General features: G+C 40.7%; 1 protein-coding gene across 1 annotated transcript; it reads right to left on the bottom strand.

Moving 5' to 3' along the window:
* On the bottom strand, positions 5587–8154 carry LOC109236132. The gene is made up of 4 exons (XM_019402349.1): positions 7174–8154; positions 6154–7068; positions 5801–6076; positions 5587–5727 (listed from the first exon to the last, which is right to left on the bottom strand). The coding sequence occupies exons 1-4, from the start codon at positions 8152–8154 to the stop codon at positions 5587–5589; spliced, it is 2313 nt and encodes a 770-aa protein (XP_019257894.1).

Here is a 21659-nt window from a genome sequence, read left to right as displayed (position 1 = left end):
GCCTGCGGACACGTGCAAGGCTACCTCGAAGTCTCGGTGGACTGAAGGCTGGCTCCCGAGCTACTGGTGCTGTCCGGGACCTGATCTGTGTAAAAGAGCTCATAGTGTAGTATCAGCACAACCGACCCCTTATGCTGGTAAGTGCCTAGCCTAACCTCGGCGAAGTAGTGATGAGGCTAAGACCAGACCACCAAATAAACCTGTGCAGTTATATAATATACAGCAGAAAGTAAAGCAGGAATAAACAAGTAAAGATGGGAGGGGAAAACGTGCTTCGGGGAATAACAAGTAACAACAGAATATCAAGAGAACTATAAAGGAATCAAAATCCAACCACTAACAAGCATAAGAAAAACAAAGGCAGATTTCACCTTCTTTTCACATCTTGTTGCAGGCGTGCAACCCGATCCCATTTCCTGTATCTCGTGGCAGGCGTGCCACCCGCTCCCATTTCATTATACCTCGTGGTAGGCGTACCACCCGCTCCCATTTCATTACATCTCGTGGTAGGCGCACCACCCACTCCCATTTTATTGTATCTCGTGGTAGGCATACCACCTGCTCCCATTTCATTACATCTCGTGGTAGGCTTACCACCCGCTCCCATTTCATTATATCTCGTGGTAGGCGTACCACCCGCTCCCATTTCATATTGTTGCATCGTGCAACCCAATCCATATATAATATTGTTGCAGCGTGTAACCGGATCCATATATAATATTGTTGCGGCGTGCAACCCGATCCATATATAATATTGTTGCGGCGTGCAACCCGATCCATATATAATATTGTTGCGGCGTGCAACCCGATCCATATATAGTATTGTTGCGGCGTGCAACCCGATCCGAATATAATATTTACAATTATAACAAGAGTCCCGACAAGGGATAAAAGGTCTACACTATCCCGGCAATGGAAAAAGAAACAGCTATAACCAAACTTGTTACAAAACCTAACTACCTCAACTATACCCAAACTTGTTACAACACCTAACTACCTCAGCTATACCCAAACTTGTTCCAACATCTAACTACCTCAGCTATAACCATAATCCTTACCTAACACAAAGAATCATCAACCTAAGTATCCGTAATATCAATTAAGAACACAATACAAGGGAACCACAACTCAACAATAGCCCGGCAAGGGGGCAACATAATGATCTCTTCTCTTTCTCACTTTTACTTCACAATTTACTTCACAACTCGAGCCACTGCTCTAGAGGTTCAATTATCACTTATACTTTCACAATTAGTTATGCAGCTGGAGCCAACGCTCCTCAACGTTCATAGGTCACAATTCTTTTCACAACTTTGCACAACAATTAGAAGTTTTCACCAAGGCATGAATAATACAACGAAATCATAAAAATCACAATATAAGACCCACGGTCATGCTCGACACCAATATATAGATACTCGTCACCATGCCTATACATCGTACTCAACAAGAAAACAAATAGCAAATAGGACGCACTCCTAATCCCTCAAGCAAAGGTTAGACCAAACACTTACCTCGATGCCTCGAATAGAACTCAAGTCTCAATTATAGCTTTACCCGTTGTTTCCACCGCCAATTTGCTCGTATCCAATCACAAATTACTTAATTACATCAATAAGTGCTAAATGAATCAACCCCAATGCATGAAAATGAGTTTTCCATAGTTTTACCCAAAAAGTCAAAAATCGCCCCCGGGCCCACGTGGTCAAAACTCGAGGTTCGAACCAAAACCCGATTACCCATTCCCCCACGAACTCAAATATATAATTTTTTTTTGAAATCGAACCTCAAATTGAGGTCCAAATCCCCAATTTTTTTGAAAAACCTAGGTTCTATCCAAAACACCCAATTTCCCCCATGAAAATCTTTGATTTTAGGTTGAAATCATGTTAAAAGATGTTAATGATTGAAAGAAATGAGTAAAAACTAACTTACAATTGATTTGGAAGAAGACTTGTTCTTGGAAAAACTTCTAAGTGTGTTTGGGTTTGAGAAAATATGAAAAATAGGGTTCAAAATCGTTTAAGTATAAAATTGCAGGTCTCTGATATGGAAATGCGAACAGGGCTTCGCAATTGCGAACCCCGACCTCTGCAGATATGGGAATTGCGAAGCTTGTTTCGCATTTGCGAACGCTTCAAATTTTAGGGACCTTCGCATTTGCGACAACAGTATCGCATTTGCGATAGTCGCATTTGCGACACAGTGATTGCATTTGCGAGGTCTGACCAATATGGGAGGTTTCGCATTTGCGAACATAAATCTCGCATTTGCGAGGAAAAGGGCAGGCCTGGGCTGTTCGCATTTGCGAGGCAACCTTCGCAATTGCGGGCTCGCATTTGCGAGCCAGGCTTCGCAAGCCTGCAGGTTTGTTCATACCAGCAAATTTTAAGTTCAAAAATGCACCCCGTATCCAAAACTCACTCGAGCCCTCAGGGCTCCAAACCAAATATACACACAACCTCAAAAATATCCTACGGACTTATTCGTGCGATCAAATCGCCAAAATAACATCATAAACATCGAATTAAACCTCAAAATCCATGAATTCTTTCAAACTTCATAAAACATCAAATTTTCCAATTTAGGTCCGAATCACGTCAAACGACATCCGTTTTCCACCAAATTTCACAGAAAAGTCTTAAATCATATATATAAGACCTGTACCGGGCGCCGGAACCAAAATACGGGCCCGATACTAACATGTTCTAATCAAATTTCATTTCCAATTTCCTTAAACGATTTCAGAAAACAATTTGTACTAAAAAATTCATTTCTCGGGCTTGGGACCTCGGAATTCGATTCCGAGCATACGCCCAAGTCCCATATTTTCCTACTCCGGGACCGTCAAATCACGGGTCCGGATCCGTTTATCCAAAACGTTGACCAAGGTCAAATTAATTCATTTTATAGTCAAAACTTATCATTTTTCACACAGTTTCTCATTTAAGCTTTCTGGCTACGCGCCCGGACTGCGCACTCAAATCGAGGTGACTCTATATGAGGTTTTCAAGGCCTCAGAGTCATAGAATTTAATTTAAAACAAGTGATGACCGTTTGGGTCATCACAATAACTTGGCAAGATTCTTTACAAAACCTTATTTGGTGAAGACTTTTAATAGTCATGTAAAAGAATGCCTGAGAAAGTTGTAGATGCATGGTTATGAGTCTAAGTGGGAGATTGTTGGAGCATATACTATTAACCATGCATTTGGATATAGTATATTCTAATAATTGTCATGGTTAAAAGTCTAAGTGGGAGATTGCTGGGATATATACTATTAACAATGGGTTTGGTTTAGATATAGTATTTATTATGGAATAATTGTTTATTCAATTTTAGTAAATTTTTAAATAGATCATATACTAGTATGTGTCCTTTGCTTATATAGTAGATGATTTAGTGTATTGAGTTTAGCTTATACATGAAAGATTAAATCATCGGTTCTTATAAGTATAAAGTTTGAGTTCACAATCTAATGATGGAATTGGACAAACCATCATGGATGATTGTAGCACGAGATTAAATATAATTTTATCTTGATTATGGGAATGGTTTAATTCCAACTTCTTTTGCTAGTACATTTTGTATGTATTTAACGGACCAAGTAGAGATAAGTATTTTATACTGACTTAATAAAATAAACTCTCTAGCCATTAAATGTACTTATACTCTTAATCTTGATATAATTATTATTAGCTGTGTATATTATTGTTTTGATTTATTAAAAGGTGGAATTCTTTCGTGGGTCAATATGCCTGGTAAATTGGACAATAATAATGTACATTAAAGAAGTAATAGTTAGTTGATGAAATCCATGTCTCGGTTTAGAGATTGATCATACACCTTTATGAAAGCTTATAAATTTTCATATGTAAACCCGGCCGGTGGATTTTGTATCCGACACATGAAATAAGTTAAGCGAAAGACTAAAGAAAATAATCAATAAATTAAATCGTCAGTAATTTAATTTAATTGATTAGTATCTGAATCTTAACATGTGGAGTTAAATAAGATTTAATGGTTGAATTTCAAAACTGAATTAAAAACCTTTTTAAAGTTTCGAGCACGTTAACCTCCTTCTGGTTTATGATTTTTTTTTCTTTTTGGGTAAGATCACGAGCACTTTCATATATCTTTTTAGGTTTTGGAGTATGAGTTTCTCCACAAAATTCAACTTTACCTCCAGAAAATAAAAGATACCTTTTTAAATTCATTAGAAAATATTTTTTTATATAATTATGCTTTTCGGTAATAACAAATAAATTACAAGGACAAACAACACATAGTGTTGGATTTGACAAAAAAATGCCTAATGTTGAACTATACTTGTTGCAACACGTTTTTTCACATGGATAAGTATATTTTGCATTTTCAAGGAAAATATTAATATCAGCAATAAGGATTTTGGTCATGATAGATTAGTCGAAGGGACAAAAGAAATAGGCAGAATAGCCTAAATGGCACTTGTACTTCACCCACTTTGTCATGCCGGTCCCCAAACTTACATATTTGCCAATTGAACACTTATACTCATTCAAAACGTGAATAATAAACGCTTATCCAACGTGGCTTATGTGTCATATGTGGCTGCAGTGCGTGATTCACACGCTTGTAAGGGGCGTGAAGACAGTAAAAAAAGCCCTAACGTAATAATTTAGCCTATTTAACATCCATCTTCTTCTTTGTACCTTATTCTCCATTGTTGAACATTGTAGAAGCTAAATTTAGCAAATCTGATGCCTTCTTCTTTCTTTGTTATCTTTAACTGTCAAAAATAGAATTTTAATTTCATGTGAATCTTCTTTGCCCATCAATTTTTGCAATCTCCTTTTGTTTTGAAAGTGGATTTTTTTCTGCTTCTCCTGCAACAAATACGCAATTGCCGCCTCTTCTCCTTCAACAATGAGGATGCAACCTTTGTGTTATTGTGGAGTTGCTGCAGATCTTAAAATGTCACGAACACCCACCAATCCTGGAAGGAGGTTCTTGGGCTGCCGAAGATATGAGATTGGTGAAGGTTGTGGCTTTTTCAGATGGGTTGATACTGCGATTGAGGAAGAACACTACAAGACTCTTCTTGCGGCTCTTATTAAGAAGAGTGATCGATGCCATTGTCAAAGAAGTCAAGGAAGGTCGAAGTTGAGAGTTGCTGCTATTATAATTGTGGTTGTACTTTTTCTAATGTTAGCTATTATGTTATTTGTTTAGGATTGATAGTGCACTTTGTTATTTCCTGGGTTTAGGCTACATATTTTGTGTTGATGTAAAATTTTGTTCATGAAATATATTGACAAAGGCTCCATTATAGCAACAAGTACTAATATAATGGCATGTGTTATAGGCAGTTAATAAAACATCCAAAATAAGGGAGTTGGTTTACAAAATATTGTCAATGATAGGCAATCAACAAAAACATACATAATGAAGTAGCTTTACAAAATATTGTCTACCACAGTCAACAAAAACATAGTAAATATCAGTTGAGCACTTCAATTAATGTCTGTTGTGGCTTGGCTGCTTGGTGTGGATTGTGTAACTGGTGTGGCTTGAGTGGTTGTAGCAGACTTTGCCCTTCTGTAACTCTATTCTTGCAGCTGCCTTTGTGTAACTGCTGGTCGGCCCTTCCACTCTAGTCCAGGTGGTTTGAACCTAAGTTCAATGTTGGTAGGAGCAGAACTTATGAGTGTAGAAGGATTGTGTACCACTCTGTCAGTAGTTCCAGACTGCACAAAAATAAAAGGTTGTGAGTGAGGGATTATGTAGTAAACCATTGTGTAATTGAGTTGAAATATTTACCCTCTGTATAACAATGCCACTTGAATCAAATAGCACACCATATCCTGCTGTCTTTGTTCTCTTAGACCCTGCATTTGCACCACCTCTTCTAGGCTCATTGGTCTTCCTTTTTGGACCTCTTGCAACATTAGTTGATTGTTGTGTGCTTGGATCAAGGATTGCTGGTGTTGTTGATGCACTTGCAGGTATTGTTGATGCACTTCCAGCTGCTGCAGTTCCACTTTCAGCAGTTTCACCTCTACCTGAACTAGTTCCAGCCCTTCCCTCTTGGTTTTTCTGCATACACATAACAAAACTATCACTAGTAATTGAATTCTTTCAATATTAGTAACAAAACAAACATTTATACTTACTGCTGATGGGCATCCTTTCTTGTTATGTCCTAGAGTCTTGCACAAAGAACATCTCATTTGTCTCCCTATCCTTGTACCCTTCCCAAACTTCTTCTTTGGTTCATCAGCAGCCTTTGTCCTTTTTTTCTTTGGCCTTCCCGGCATTGCAGTTATAACAGGTGGCTCAATAGCTGGCAGTGTGCTTGTTGGCCACAAATTCATACTAGTTAAAGGTTGAATGAATCTGCTATATGCCTTAAGGTAGGTATCCTTTCTATACCAATGGTCAACATATGGCTCAACCTCATAGTTCTTGTAATGCATTGCTGTAATTGCATGTGCACATGGAATTCCTTTGAGTTGCCATGATCTACAAGTACAGGTATATGCCCTAAAGTCAACAACATGCTTATATGGCCCATCCTGGATCTCATACCTTGTTTCACCATTAAATTTGACTTCACATTTGGCTGCCCTTTGAGCATTCTCTCCAAGTATTTCCATAGCCATGGGTGATATCTCACCTACCCATTTTTCAGAAAACTCTCTCATGCTATTCATCCTCTCCATACACTTGATTCTAATTTCCTCTAACATAGTAATGATAGACTTGTGCCTAGCTGCCAATATCCAACTATTGAATGTCTCACACATGTTGTTCTCAACTACATCACACTTACTATGGTCTTTGAAATATGCCCTACACCATGTTTCCTTGTTGTATTTCAGTAAGTCCTGAACAATATTTTCCCCCAGCTGGTCCATTTCATCCAACTTCTTGCTAAAGTAAACCTCAAATGTAGCTCTTGCACACTGCCAGAATTTTTTCCTTCTTTCCTCACCAGGCCAAGTTTGCTTCCAATTAGCCCAGATATGTCTAGCACACCATCTCATTTCAGCATTTGGCAATAACTGAGTTATTGCTAGATGAAGACCCTACAGTCATAAAAATTATATTGTTATAACTTAAACATAAATGAAAACAATTACACTTTAAAGAAAGAGTATTAGAAACCATACCTTCTACATATCAGACATGACTGTCAGCGCTTCTCCTTCAGTTTCTGTCAAGTTTAGATCATGCTTGAGACACCTGATAAACCAAGACCATGTATCCTTTGATTCCTTTTCAACTACTGCCCAAGCCACAGGGAACATTTGATTATTTCCATCCTTGGAAATGCAGGAAAGCAGTTCACCTTTACATGTCCCCTTTAGGAATGCACCATCAAAGCCAATTATGTTTCTGCACCCTTCTAACCATCCAGTTTTTAATGCTTCAAGACAGACATACATGCCCATAAAGACTTCCTTGCCAGAAACTGAATCCTTAGATGTCCTTATCACTACAGTAGTGCCAGGATTAGTAGACTTCAGCATTTCTGCATAATCATGAAGCCTAGCAAATTCTTTCTTGTAATCACCCATATTCTCCTTCATAACAATCATTTTTGCTCTTCTACAGGAAGTTTTACTCACATACAAGCCATATGATTGCCTAAGTAAGGCTTGAATCTGATGAAGTTTAATTTGAGGCTCACTAACTATTCTGTCTTTGAATTTTTTTGCAATCCATGGTGGGTTACACATCTTGTTCCTTGTTTTCTTGTAGCATTTATGGACAGGGTAGTATGTAATCACCCTAAAGTTTCTGCTGCTGCCTTCAATGCTACCAAGGATATGCCATGGACATCCATTTTTTGTGCACTTTGCCCTAACCCTTTCCTTCTCATTAGGTTTCAACTTAAGGTTGACACCTTTTTGAATAGAATATGTCTGCAATGCCTCCCTAGACTGTACAGCATTCTCAAAGATCATATACAGTTCAAAAAATATTTTTTTGGAAGTTGTATCAAAATACACCTTCTTACTTGGATTCCTAGCTGGAGCATCCCTTACTTCATCAGGGCCAACAGGTTCTCTGTCATCATCACTACACTCACTACCTGGATCTGAGCTATCAAAATACTGGTCATCCCCTCCTAGTTTCCCTTCATATTTTCCCCTTTTGTTCTTATGCATATCTTCAAAACCATCATCTACACCAACTGGACCAGATGGTATCTAATCTACATTTACTTGGGCATCCTTCTTTTTGTTGAGTTTAGACTGTCTAATTTCAACTAAATCATCTTCCAAATCACTACACTCTTCAATGTTCTCATCTATATCAAACAGTGAGTCAGACCCTTCAGAATCATCAAGGTCCTCATCAGATTCAGATTCTGATGTTTGAAGGTGATAGGAAGAGAAGTTATTACTTTCACCTTCATCTGATTCTTCTATCTCTTTATTTATATCTGCCTCCTTACCCCTTACACTATCATGCCCCTCTGTTTGTATAGTGGGGTCTAGTTCAGTTATGTCCTCAATAAGAATAGGCTCACTAATTTTATGGACAATACAAACATCAACAAAGTCACCACCTTTCAATGTATTAAGAAAATTTAACACATCAGCATCTGTTTTTAAAATGAAATAGGCACCACTTTTGTTAACTTTACATCCAAACAAATCCACTTCTAAAAATCCTAAGTCCCTAGCAACTTGTGAAACAACATAATATGTAGCTCATCCACATCAACTGTAGCTAAGTGAGGACAGGTTAGTCCATTTGCATACCTTAGGTCAGGGTCGGATACAAAATTACCACTGTGGTGGATTTGTAGGTTAACTAGGGTTGAAGCCATTTTCTTTTCATACCTGCAAAGAAACAAAAAAAAAACAGTGTTATCAATGACTATTTGTTATCAAAAGTTGCACCTTTACACAACTCCATAAACAAACCAACAAAAAAGACAGATTTTTAAAGTAAAAAAGCATCCAAGATTCCTTTTTCGTCCCCACAATGCCTTATAATATTCAGAAAATACTGTGGTGGACCGCTAACATGAACGAGACCCAACAAAAACCCAAGACACTAGGATGAAATTCTGATTTGAAAACAAAAACCCAAAACACTAAAGAGAATAACCAAATATGCCATTACATGCATGACACTACATTAAAAAGGCCTTTCACTCTAACATGTAGCAAAACACAACAAAAGCCCTATATATTAAGGGATATTAAACAACAATTACGACCTAACCCAACCTCCCCCTAAAAAACCCTAAACAGAGCAAAATCCCCATAAATAGAAGGAAATGAAGAACAATAAAGACAAAATATGAAGAATAAATGAAGAAACTTACCCCACAAACTTTTATAACAACTGTACAGATGAAAATCCCGGCAAGAACGACGGAGAAGAGAGGAGCGACTCACTGTTGTTCGATACTATCTAAGCCCTAATTTAGCGGGGTAATTGTAAAATGAGGGGAAATGTGGGTTTGGGGGGGGGGTAAATATTTTTATCCTATTTGGCCATCAGATGTGACTTGGAGCCTACGTGGATATATTTTATTGACGTGGCGTCCTACGTGTAGGCGATTGTCAAACACGCACTGGCAGCCTCATTGGATAAGCGTTTATTATTCACGTTTTGAATGAGTATAAGTGTTTAATTGGCAAATATATAAGTTTGGGGACCGGCATGACAAAGTGGGTGAAGTACAGGTGCATCAAAAGCATCGTCTGCAAAAATGTAGTAAGTCAGAGACAACAAAATAACATATAATTATTTCAAATTATAAAATATCTGTAATTACGTATACTATATAACTAACTCACCTAAAATCTTTATTTTTGCAGGTTCAGAGGACACGCAATTACTTTTATTTAACTATTAGGTCAATATAATAATAATATTTACTTTTTCGTTTAAATGAGTGCTGCATCTATTTCGACGCCAATTATTATTACACATTATTATTTCTTATTTTGTACACTTTTTATTGAAAAACACAAAAAAATACATGTAACGCACGTATATTAAAAATACGAAGTCTCTTAGCGAAATATCGTTCGCCTTTTTTTATCCTTTAAATAGGTTTCACAAGAAACAAAATCGTAATTATATAAAAATAATTAGGACTTTAAAAACAACTAAAATTTTCTTTCCTTATTTGAGTTATATTGGAATAAGAATATAAAATTTAAAAAAATTACTTATATAATTTCATTTATTTAAATTGTTAACAATAATTCAGTTATACTAAATTATATTTACTTTCTCTTTATAATAAATTTTAACACGTCGTGTGTAACGACCCGACCGGTCGTTTTGAGTTCTAGCGCTTCATTCAGCAGTTTGGGGCCATGAGCAGCTTCATTTCAGGTATTATGACTTGTACGCATGGTCGGAATTGAATCCGGGAAGTTCGGAGTTGATTTGGAAAGAGAATTATCATTTCGGAAGCTTTAAGTTGAAAGAATCAACTAAGATTGGCTTTTTGAGTAAACAACCTCGGAATCGGGATCCGAAGGTTCCAGCAAGTTCGTATGACGATTTCGGACTTGGGCGTATGTCCGGATCGGGTAGTGGAAGACCCGGGAACGTTTCGGCACCTATTGTGGAAGTTAGCATTTTGGAGGAATTTCATAAGTTTGGGTTGAAGTGCATTTCAGTGTTATCAATGTCCGTTGGGATTTCGAACCTGGGAATAGCTCCGTATGGTGATTCTGGTATTGGGAGCGCGATCGGAAGTAAATTTGGAGGTCTGTAGGTCGTTTTGGAGTCATTTGGCTAAAGATAGAAATTTGAAGGTTTTTGAGAGGTTTGACCGGAAGTGGACTTTTTGATATCGGGGTCGGATTTTGATTTCGGAAGTTGGAGTAGGTCCGTAATGTCGAATATGACTTGTGTGCAAAATTTGAGGTCAATCGGACGTGATTTGATAGGTTTCGGCATCGAATGTAGAAGTTTGAAGTACTAAAGTTCATAAAGTTCGAATTGAAGTGTGATTCGTGATTCCGGCGTTGTTTGATGTGATTTGAGGCCTCGAGCATGTCCGCATTATGTTTTAGGACTGGTTGGCATGATTGGTTGGGGTCCCGGGGGCCTCGGGTGGATTCCGAATGGTTAACGGATCAATTTTGGAGTTTGAAGAAGAATTGAGATAGCTGATATCTGGTGTAACCGCACCTGCAAGGTTATGGCCGCAGGTGCGGAGCCACAGAAGCGGTCAAGGAGTCGCATATGCGATTTGGGCGAAGGGGTGCAGTGACCGCAGGTGCGACACTTTAACCGCAGATGCGGGAGCGCACTTGCGTTGAGGAGACCGCAGAAGCGATTTTTGGCCCTGAGCCTGGGACCGCAGAAGCGGCACGTGCGCCGCAAAAGCGAGGGCCGCAGGTGCGGCTTATGCACCGCAGGTGCGGAAAGGCTGGAGGCAGTGTGCTCTTTTAAAATCGGGAGATGGTCATTTTTCTCCCATTTTCATTTGGTGTGGACGATTTTGGAGAGCTTCAAGTGGGGGTTTTTCATCATCAACAACAAGGTAAGCTAACCCCACCTATCTTGAGTTAAATATATTGATTATGTATGGATTTTAGCATGTATGTCAGGACCAAAATTCACTAAAGGTCGTGATGGCGCCGGACGCCACTGTCAGGCAAGACAACCCAAAATAATTAATTAAATTCTCATTTTAATACTCTTGAAAATTATGACTTTTCTTCAAATTTACCAATTTAAGAAGATAATTGCTTCAAGTCAAATCAAATAATAAGCAAGTAATACAAAATACTCCATAACCATCCCAGAACCCGGTGTCACAAGTGCATGACCAATTTCTAAGAAATATCGAATAAAGTACAAAGGCTGTCCGGAATACAATTGGACAAAAAATAAATAGAATCCTGAGAGAGACTATACTAGCTGCGGGTCGCCTCGAGGAAATACAGCTCACCTAGTCTCTGTGTCAACCATGCTGCTACGCCTGCTAAGCCATTAGTGGCGCGTGTGCCTGTGCAACAAAAATGCACAGAAGTGTAGTATGAGTACAAAAACAACGTGTACTCAGTAAGTATCCCGCCTAATCTCGAAGAAGTAGAGACGAGATGGCAACTTCGACACTTACTAAAGGTCCAGTAATATTATTATTAGTGCGATGACTCACGGGTTTATTAAGAACAACAGTAGATTCAAGTAAATTACTAAACAGGTAAAAGTTCCTCTTTATTAAAAGTCTCCGGACTCATAATCCATTAATTAATAAATTTTCTCAAGTCGGGAGAGCAGATATTAGTATCAACAAATATCAAAGCAAGCAATACAAGCATGCGCAACTCATGCCGAGGTCGTACGGCCCGATCCAACAATATTTAAAATGTGCACTGCCGAGGGTCGAACGGCACGAACCATAGATGCATCTATTACCCCGCTCGTGGATCACACATGCGACGCGGTCAAATTTAACTAAACAATCACCCTGCTCGCGAATCATACATGCGACGCAGGTACACCTAGAAATACATGCTCAAATAGTAAATTAAGAATTTATCGGGGAACATTTACCCAAATAAAAGCCAATTCTCTTTTATGATTTAAGAAAATGAAGTTTAATCCTCTTAGAAATTCATTTATCAATTCGATAATTTAAGAAATTCAACTGTCAATAAGACCACAGATTGTTGTCACGTATAGCATGCTTTTGGGTCCTAGACTACCCGAACTTACACATATTAGTAGCTACGCACGGACTCTCGTCACCTCGTGCGTACGTAGCCCCCACAAATAGGAGCACATAATAAATTATTTCACCTATGGGGACAATTCCCTCTTACAAGGTTAGAAAGGAGACTCACCTCGCTCCGAAGATCCATAACCGGCATTCCACGCCCTTCCGAAGACTCGAATCGATGCTAAATGCTCCAAAGCTAGCCAATAATTACGCAAATCCATTAATATATGCTCAATTACTCATTACAATCCAATTTATAACAATTCCTAACCCTGATCGAAAAGTTGAAAAAAACGCCCTCGGGCCCACGTGCCCGGATTTTCAAAATTTTCGAAGAATAAGTTTATCCATAGCCTAACGAACTCAAATATATAGTTTTCTCTTAATTCCATACCCAAAATCGTGGTCAAATTCCAAGAATATCAATTTTCTAGGTTTTCCCTCAAACCCCAAGTTTTCTACAAATATCCATGTCCAAATCCGTATATAATCATGTATTTAACTCAAAACTAACATAAATTACTTACCTCATGCTTGGTGGTGAAAATGGCACCTCAAAGTTGCTCCAAATCGACTCCAATGGAAGAAAATGGGGTTGAAATGAACCCAACCCCCGATTTAAAAGAACCTCACTGCCTCCAGCGTTTTCGCATCTGCGGTCCCGCATCTGCGAGAAATGGGCCGCATCTGCGAAAATGGGCCAAAGAGCTGGGACCGCATCTGCGGTCTCCGGGCCGCATCTGCGGTGCCGCTTCTGCGGCTTGGGAGTCGCATCTGCGGCTCCTGGCCTGCTGCCCTGGGCCGCTTCTGCGATGTGAGGACCGCATCTGCGGTCTCGCACCTGCGGTCCACCAACCGCAGGTGCGGTTATGACAGAAGCAGCAGCTTCAGCACTTCCGAAATTCCATTTTCGATCCGTTAACCACCCGAAATCCACCCGAGGCCCCCGGGACCCCAACCAATCATACCAACCAGTCCCAAAACACATTACGGACTTGTTCGAGGCCTCAAATCATATCAAACAACGCTAAAACCAAGAATCGACCTCCAATCCAAGCTTTATGAACTTTAAAATTTCAAACTTCTACTTCCGATGTTTAAACCTATCAAATCACGTCCGATTGACTTCAAATTTTGCACACAAGTCATATTCGACATCACGAACCTACTCCAACTTTCGGAATCGGATTCCAATCCCGATATCAAAAAGTCCACCTCCGGTCAAACCTCTCAAAAACCTTCAAATTTCTATCCTTAGCCAAATGGCTCCAAAATGCTCCATGAACATCCGAATTCACTTCCGATCACGCTCCCAACTCTAGAATCACCATACGGAGCTACTCCCAGACTCGGAATCCTAAACGGATATTGATTACACTGAAATGCACTTCAACCCATGCTTATGAAATTTCTTCCAAAATGCTAACTTCCACAATAGGCGCCAAAACGCTCCCGGGTCATCCAAAACCCGATCCGGGCATACGCCCAAGTCCAAATTCATCATACAAACCTGTTGGAGTCTTGGAATCCCAATTCCGAGGTCGTTTACTCAAAAATCCAATCCTAGTTAATTCTTCCAACTTAAAGCTTCTGAAATGAAAATCCTCCTTCTGAATCAACCCCGAACTTCCCGAAATTCAATTTCGACCACGCGTACATGTCTTAATACCCTAAATGGAGCTGCTCATGGCCTCAAACTGCTGAACGGCACGCTAGGGCTCAAAACGACCGGTCGGGTCGTTACATCCTCTCCCACTTAAACATACGTTCATCCTCGAACGTGCTAGGAACTGTGCTGGGGTTGTCTGAAACCACTGTTTAACACCTCGAGCACCTACCCGTGCTACCACAACTCAGCTGGGCGCCCTAGCTCGGTCAATCTGAAGATATGCTTTTTCACTTAAGCAAATAAGCCTTAGGGCCCAATTCCATCATCCGAAATTCTCTGCCAGGCCTGTTCCAACATACGCTCACCGTATCAATAACTACACGCAGCACCAAAACATGACTGCATATCTTAGCTGAATTCACACCTTGCACCGCTTTACTCACATGACCACAATGGCATTCTCTGATCGAATAAATCAAAATTCCACGAATCTGATGCTCCCATTGCACCTCATGACCTATATAGGTCTTGCTCTAATCTTACAATACTGCCACGACGGAAAAGATGTGTAGAAATTCATAACCAACTGCCGAATCAACAAATCATTGGGTCTATACTCCTGTCAAGAACCATCACCTCATCTTGAACCAAATAATGGCCTTAGCTTCTTAATGTACTTCATATAATCCGATCGCACTGATCCCAGATCCAATACCCTTGTCTCACCCAGTACGAACTGCCCAGGCAATAAGCCACCCCGGACATGATCAAAAGTCACATATGATGCCACAATGTGCCAATAGGCTACAAATTCGAACGCGATACAAAAGGAAAACGAACTCTGGGAAGGAAATCCAATTACCCCGCTCGCGAATCGTACATGCGACGCGGTCAACATAATTAAATAGACACCCTGCTCGCGAATCATACATGCGACGCGGGCACACAGCTAATACGAGTTTTTCTCAGGAAAAGGGGAAACAAAACAATAAAAATAGCTACGGGGAACTGTACCCAACATCGCACTGTTGCGGTGCGTAACCCGATCCAAACCACATACCCATGGCAGCGTGCATGCCACCCGATCCACACATAAAATTCACATAACGAGGTACACATCGAGCTAAATTGCTCATCATAACAACATATCGGATATCGGTCACAAGCACACTAAGTGCGTAATACCATCCCTGAGAGGACATATGGCGCCATAAGCCAACAAACTCAAGCACAACTGAGGTGCAATATGAGTTCTGAAACTAAAGAGTCGTACTGCTCACATAACGCCATCGCTACGTGGAACCTCAACACATAAGAAATTACCAAGCCGTTTCGCAACTCACACGGCACAACATAGTATTTCATGAAATAGCCGACGACGAATTAACACCCAACGTCCGAATACTCCTCTATAACGAGAGCTACGCTGAAATGAACATATCTTGCCTGATACAAAGCCCATATCCACATTTAAATCTATCCATAGACCTCAAGCTGATTCTGATCGCACCGAACTAGGCTAATAACCTTTCAAAGGTCCATAAATACTCCCCTTGCTCCTCATAACACATAAGAACAACCATCATAACCAGAGTAATCCTTCACAGTCCACAACCCAAATAACTGAGTGCCCTCCAGGCATCAATTCTCAAATTAATGACATCACCGCAATATTCATACTTGGTTTAACTCTTCAATCAATCAAGTGACTACATGTCATACTTATATAAAGTCCCCGTGGGGCACGCTCCCCAACCTTCCGTAACAGATAACAGGTCTGTATATCCAAACCACCGGCCGCACTAACGCTGAAAAACGATCAAGAATCCTTAACTAGGATGCAAAGCCTTTTCACAAAACACCAATCTCAGGTGACGCTGAAGACAATACCAACTTACTTTAAACATCGAAACTACTTTCCTGCTCATCTGAGCTCGTGACATTCTTGTCAACACCAAACTGTAACCTTGATCCTCACTTCAAATTTCATACCACTCACGGCACCCAACACGCCAATATACGATAGAACACGATCTCCATCATAACTCCGGAACCATTAATAGATTAACACTTCATCATATAAAAACCTTTCACTTAATTCACTTCAGGAGAACCATTGCGACACAAGGTGACTTCTCATAACCGTAGAATACGCCAAATCTCTAAGTAGTGGTCTTAAGCCACCATAGACCTTCTGGGACCCGCATACACATGACAGGCCATAACAGTAGAATACTTCTGAATAGCATCAATTACGGCGGCCGACAAACCTCACATGTGCCGCCGCAAATCACTTGCATAACTTGATCGTGCTGAAGGAACCGATCGCTGCCACCAATATGCCAATTCAACTATGGCTAATCAATCTACCTTCTTCCAATTTATCCTTGATTGCCTTAGAAATAATAATAACTCCATTCAACACATAGCATACTCCATCCGCACTCATCTCGAGTGACCTTGACTCACGAGACCATGTTGTCTTACATACCACGAACCATTTCATGCCTCCCAATTGCTACCCTGCAGGTCAAAACATCATAGAATCTTCTAGGCACCTCCTCATAAGCTGCTACAAGGCTTGATTCTTAACTGTATCTATAGGCTCGAAGCCATTAGGCACCACACTTTAATTTTTGAATTCACTAGAGCTACTGTTGAGAGCCACCCGCTATGACTTGGCCCCGAATATAATCAACTCCCCGAATCTTCTAGCACATGAATACCCTCACGATGAAGCGCCCGGCAGAATCACTTCCCTTGAAATCCACATCTATACAAGGCATAAATCCTGAATCCTTCCCCAAGTCTGAACATGGGCCAATAAGGCCAACCATAGAACACCTTAAACAATTCCTTTGCTCAATCACCGCTTATGTCCTTTCCGTAGCTGAAATGACCGTCAATATGCTAATAGCTAGAAACCTCGCAAGTAGTTAACCATGCAACCCTAGTCATAGGCGGTGGGACTCTCCCACTTAGCTTGAAGCCATTATTATACAACTCTGGACTCCACCAGGATCCTTTATTTCTTATTGACATAAACTTGCGCAATCATACCGACAAAATTCTCGAAATCTTTCTGTAAAACCCCTTTTTATACTCTGAATCATCAACCACGTTCACACAGCCGATCTCCTTGCTGTATAGACAATAGAACCCTTTGCAGAAACTTCACCAACCATGCAACCGCCGCCCTGCTCACTGGAGACATCCCGCCTGTGGGATCTACGTGCCGACGTCTTCCAACACCGCTACACGGGGTGCAAACACCACTACATTAAGGACTCATCCTGAGTCCAAGCTCACTCTCTAGCTGCACGAGTCCATTCACCCCTCGTGGACATCAATTAAGTGCGGGGCAACATCCTTCCCAGTCAAAGTTAGGTTGTATCCTTCTCCATTTCTAATAGCTCATTTCCGTTATATCAGATCTCCTACCGCGTAATAGCCCACACTTCAAATAAATCTGTAGGCTCAAATCATCAATCACAAAAATCCCCAAATCACCCCAAACTCTCCCACTTTGGCGAAACTCATCTCTTTAGTCGACTACTCGACCTTTGCTTCTTATGCCTGGCCTTCTAGAAATTTTAACTACCGCCTGACGCTCCCCACATGTCCTTCCTCATCCTTTGCTGCTCAGTTGTTGCCTTAAATAAAATCCATCTTCATGGCACTTGAACCCACAATTGCTGCTAACTGTAAACCTTTCCGAAGGTCATCTTCCTCTAACCGTCGACATTAGCAACACCGATTCAATCCTGCACTACCGCACCCCACGATATTTAACAGTCGCATCTTCAATACTACTTCACAATATCTTACCCCAAAGGCGAATCGTAGAAGATCATAACACCGGCGAACTTGGTACGTTCAATTAGGACAATGACACCTCATCATAGAAGAAAACTCCACCACGCTCGCAAATACCAAATCTCGCAACTCCACCAGCCCACATCTGACAATTCTCAGTCCGATTTCCTTTCCCCTCCCGGGAATAAATACCAAATTTCTAGATCATCCACTGAGTAACCCTCCCTTCAAGTCATTCACTGCCCCGACACGTAGGCAAACATCCTACCATCATATCAATACTGCGGAACAATCGTTCATAGCATCATGGTAGCTTGTGCCTAGCCTCAGAGCCCTCAGAAGTACCGCTACTGAGCTGAAACGATAGAATATCCTTCCACAAGGCGACGATAATAGCTCTGACAACTATGTAAGGAGAAACATCCCGCACCACCTCGGTAGTACCATTACAATTCTTCCATTCTCGATTTATAAAAAGCGGTTCGCGTCGCGTAGGATTGAGTAGGAAGGAAACAGGGGCACAAGCCTCTAGGAATCAAATCGCACGATGAGGAATCAAGAAGGGAAGTACTCCAAACAGTCCTGTAGCCTCCCGAAGATAAGTACAGACGTCTTCGTACCGATCCGCGAGACTCTACTAGACTTGCTCGTGACTCGTGAGACCCTAGGAACCTAGTGCTCTAATACCATGTTGTCACGACCCAAATTCACTAAAGGTCGAGATGGCGCCGGACGCCACTGTCAGGCAAGCCAACCCAAAATACTTAATTAAATTCTCATTTTAATACTCTTGAAAATTATGACTTTTCTTCAAATTTACCAATTTAAGAAGATAATTGCTTCAAGTCAAATCAAATAATAAGCAATTAATACAAAATACTCCATAACCATCCCAGAACCCGATGTCACAAGTGCATGAGCAATTTCTAAGAAATATCGAATAAAATACAACAGCTGTCCGGAATACAATTGGACAGAAAATAAATAGAATCATGAGAGAGACTATACTAGCTGCGGGTCGCCTCGAGAAAATACAGCTCACCTAGTCTCTGTGTCAAACATGCTGCTACGCCTGCTAAGCCATTAGTGGCGCGTGTGCCTTTGCAACAAAAATGCACAGAAGTGTAGTATGAGTACAAAAACAACGTGTACTCAGTAAGTATCCCGCCTAATCTCGAAGAAGTAGAGACGAGATGGAAACTTCGACACTTACTAAAGGTCCAGTAATATTATTATTAGTGCAATGACTCACGGGTTTATTAAGAACAACAGTAGATTCAAGTAAATTACTAAACAGGTAAAAGTTCCTCTTTATTAAAAGTCTCCGGATTCATAATCCATTAATTAACAAATTTTCTCAAGTCGGGAGAGCAGATATTAGTATTAACAAATATCAAAGCAAGCAATACAAGCATGCGTAACTCATGCCGAGGTCGTACGGGCCGATCCAACAATATTTAAAATGTGCACTGCCGAGGGTCGAGCGGCACGAACCATAGATGCATCTATTACCCCGCTCGCGAATCACACATGCGACGCGGTCAAATTTAACTAAACAATCACCCTGCTCGCGAATCATACATGCGACGCAGGTACACCTAGAAATACATGCTCAAATAGCAAATTAAGAATTTATCGGGGAACATTTACCCAAATAAAAGCCAATTCTCTTTTATGATTTAAGAAAATGAAGTTTAATCCTCTTAGAAATTCATTTATCAATTCGATAATTTAAGAAATTCAACTATCAATAAGACGACATATTGTTGTCACGTATAGCATGCTTTTGGGTCCTAGACTACCCGGACTTAGACATATTAGTAGCTACGCACGAACTCTCGTCACCTCGTACGTACGTAGCCCCCACAAATAGGAGCACATAACCAATTATTTGACCTATGGGGATAATTCCCTCTTACAAGGTTAGAAAGGAGACTCACCTCGCTCCGAAGATCCATAACCGGCATTCCATGCCCTTCCGAAGACTCGAATCGATGCTAAATGCTCCAAAGCTAGCCAATAATTATGCAAATCCATTAATATATGCTCAATTACTCATTACAATCCGATTTATAACAATTCCTAACCCCGATCGAAAAGTTNAAACGACTAGGTTCAGTTTTAGATCGAGGTATAGTGGAACTGGAAAAGAAGTTTCTAAAGAGGATCGAAGATTGCCGAGTTGCTGAAGGGAATGAAGGAGGACATCTGGCCAGAGCTTGCCTGCTGCTAGGATTGCGCGAGCTGGGAGAGCTGTTCGAGGGAGCTAACACTGCCGAGTCTGGGGAAGGTCCTTCTGGGACCAAATAGATAGGAGCTTTTCCTTTTTGCTTTGAGAAATGTAATAAGGCCTATGGCCACTAGTGACATTTTTATTTCCTGTTATTTAGTGTCGTTTTGGGATTCGTCTACCTTTTTATCAATAAAATGAGGCATTTAGCGTTCCAAGTTCTCCAAATTTACTTGTCGCTAGGCCTACCTCGGGCACAACGAGGTCCCTAAAATTAGGACACGCTTTATATTTCCTGCACTACGTGTTTAAATATCGCAACATTTTTCCTTATGATCCTTACTAACTTGTCACCTTTTGTTTTACTTTTTGTTTATTCCCCTCCCCAAAGGTTAGTTCGTGAACTCTGGCAACATCAGCATACTTTACCAGATCCAGGGGCCCTCCACCTACTCCTCCTCCCAGTCCCGTCAGGCACAAAAGCAAAAGAAAAATGGAAGATTCAAACAACTCAGCTGAACGGGTAGAGGTCACTCGTGGTGCTATGGTCCCCAAGTAAAATGCCTCTCAGATAGAACAAAACTACTGAAATTCCAAGAAGAGCTTGATCATGTCCAGAATTTGGCAAGTCTGTCATTTTCCCTTACCACTCCAGAAGTTTACCTTCCCAAATACTCAGAATCCCATACCTCCACAAAACATCCCAAAGCAGCCCACTCCTCACCACCACTGCAATACTTGCCACACTCCCAACAACACTCCACTACTCATCTCGGAACCGTTGAACTCCACAAATGACCACTGCTACACCCAACACAACACCCCCATCTACGTGGAGACCGTGCCACACTCCTTCCACCCCATCTCAAGCACACCCGAGTCCGATGATAAGGATTTGCTCATCAGAAATCTGGTCGAAGAGCTTAAGAAGTTGACCACCAGAATTCAAGGCGTTGAAGGTAGTAAAGGAATTGAGGGGCTAAACTATGAAGACTTTTGCATACAGCCCGATGTCGAACTGCCCGAGGGGTACAAACCTCCCAAGTTCGAAATATTTGATGGTACAGGGGATCCCAGGGTTCACTTGAGGACATACTGCGACAAGCTGGTCGGAGTAGGAAAAGATGAGAAGATCCGCATGAATCTTTTCATGAGGAGCCTGAAAGGAGATGCTCTGTCCTGGTACATTAGCCAAGACCCAAAGAAGTGGTCAAACTTGGTAAGTATGGCGTCCGACTTCATGGACAGATTCAGGTTCAATATGGAAAATGCACCGGATGTATTTTACATTCAGAATCTATAGAAG

Source organism: Nicotiana attenuata, chromosome 12 (assembly GCF_001879085.1).
Source record: "Nicotiana attenuata strain UT chromosome 12, NIATTr2, whole genome shotgun sequence".
Taxonomy (NCBI): Eukaryota; Viridiplantae; Streptophyta; class Magnoliopsida; order Solanales; family Solanaceae; genus Nicotiana; species Nicotiana attenuata.
Note: the sequence above shows the minus strand (reverse complement) of the source record. Positions and strands in the feature narration are given on the sequence as shown.

Excerpts from the sequence above, each read along its gene's own strand:
- LOC109236132 (XM_019402349.1), bottom strand. The coding sequence starts at position 8,154 with ATGCATAAGAACAAAAGGGGAAAATATGAAGGGAAACTAGGAGGGGAT. Across the intron at positions 7,069-7,173 it reads CTGAAGGAGAAGCGCTGACA|GGTCTTCATCTAGCAATAAC; the intron begins GTCATGTCTGAT and ends TTATGACTGTAG. Across the intron at positions 5,728-5,800 it reads GTGGCATTGTTATACAGAGG|TCTGGAACTACTGACAGAGT; the intron begins GTAAATATTTCA and ends ATTTTTGTGCAG.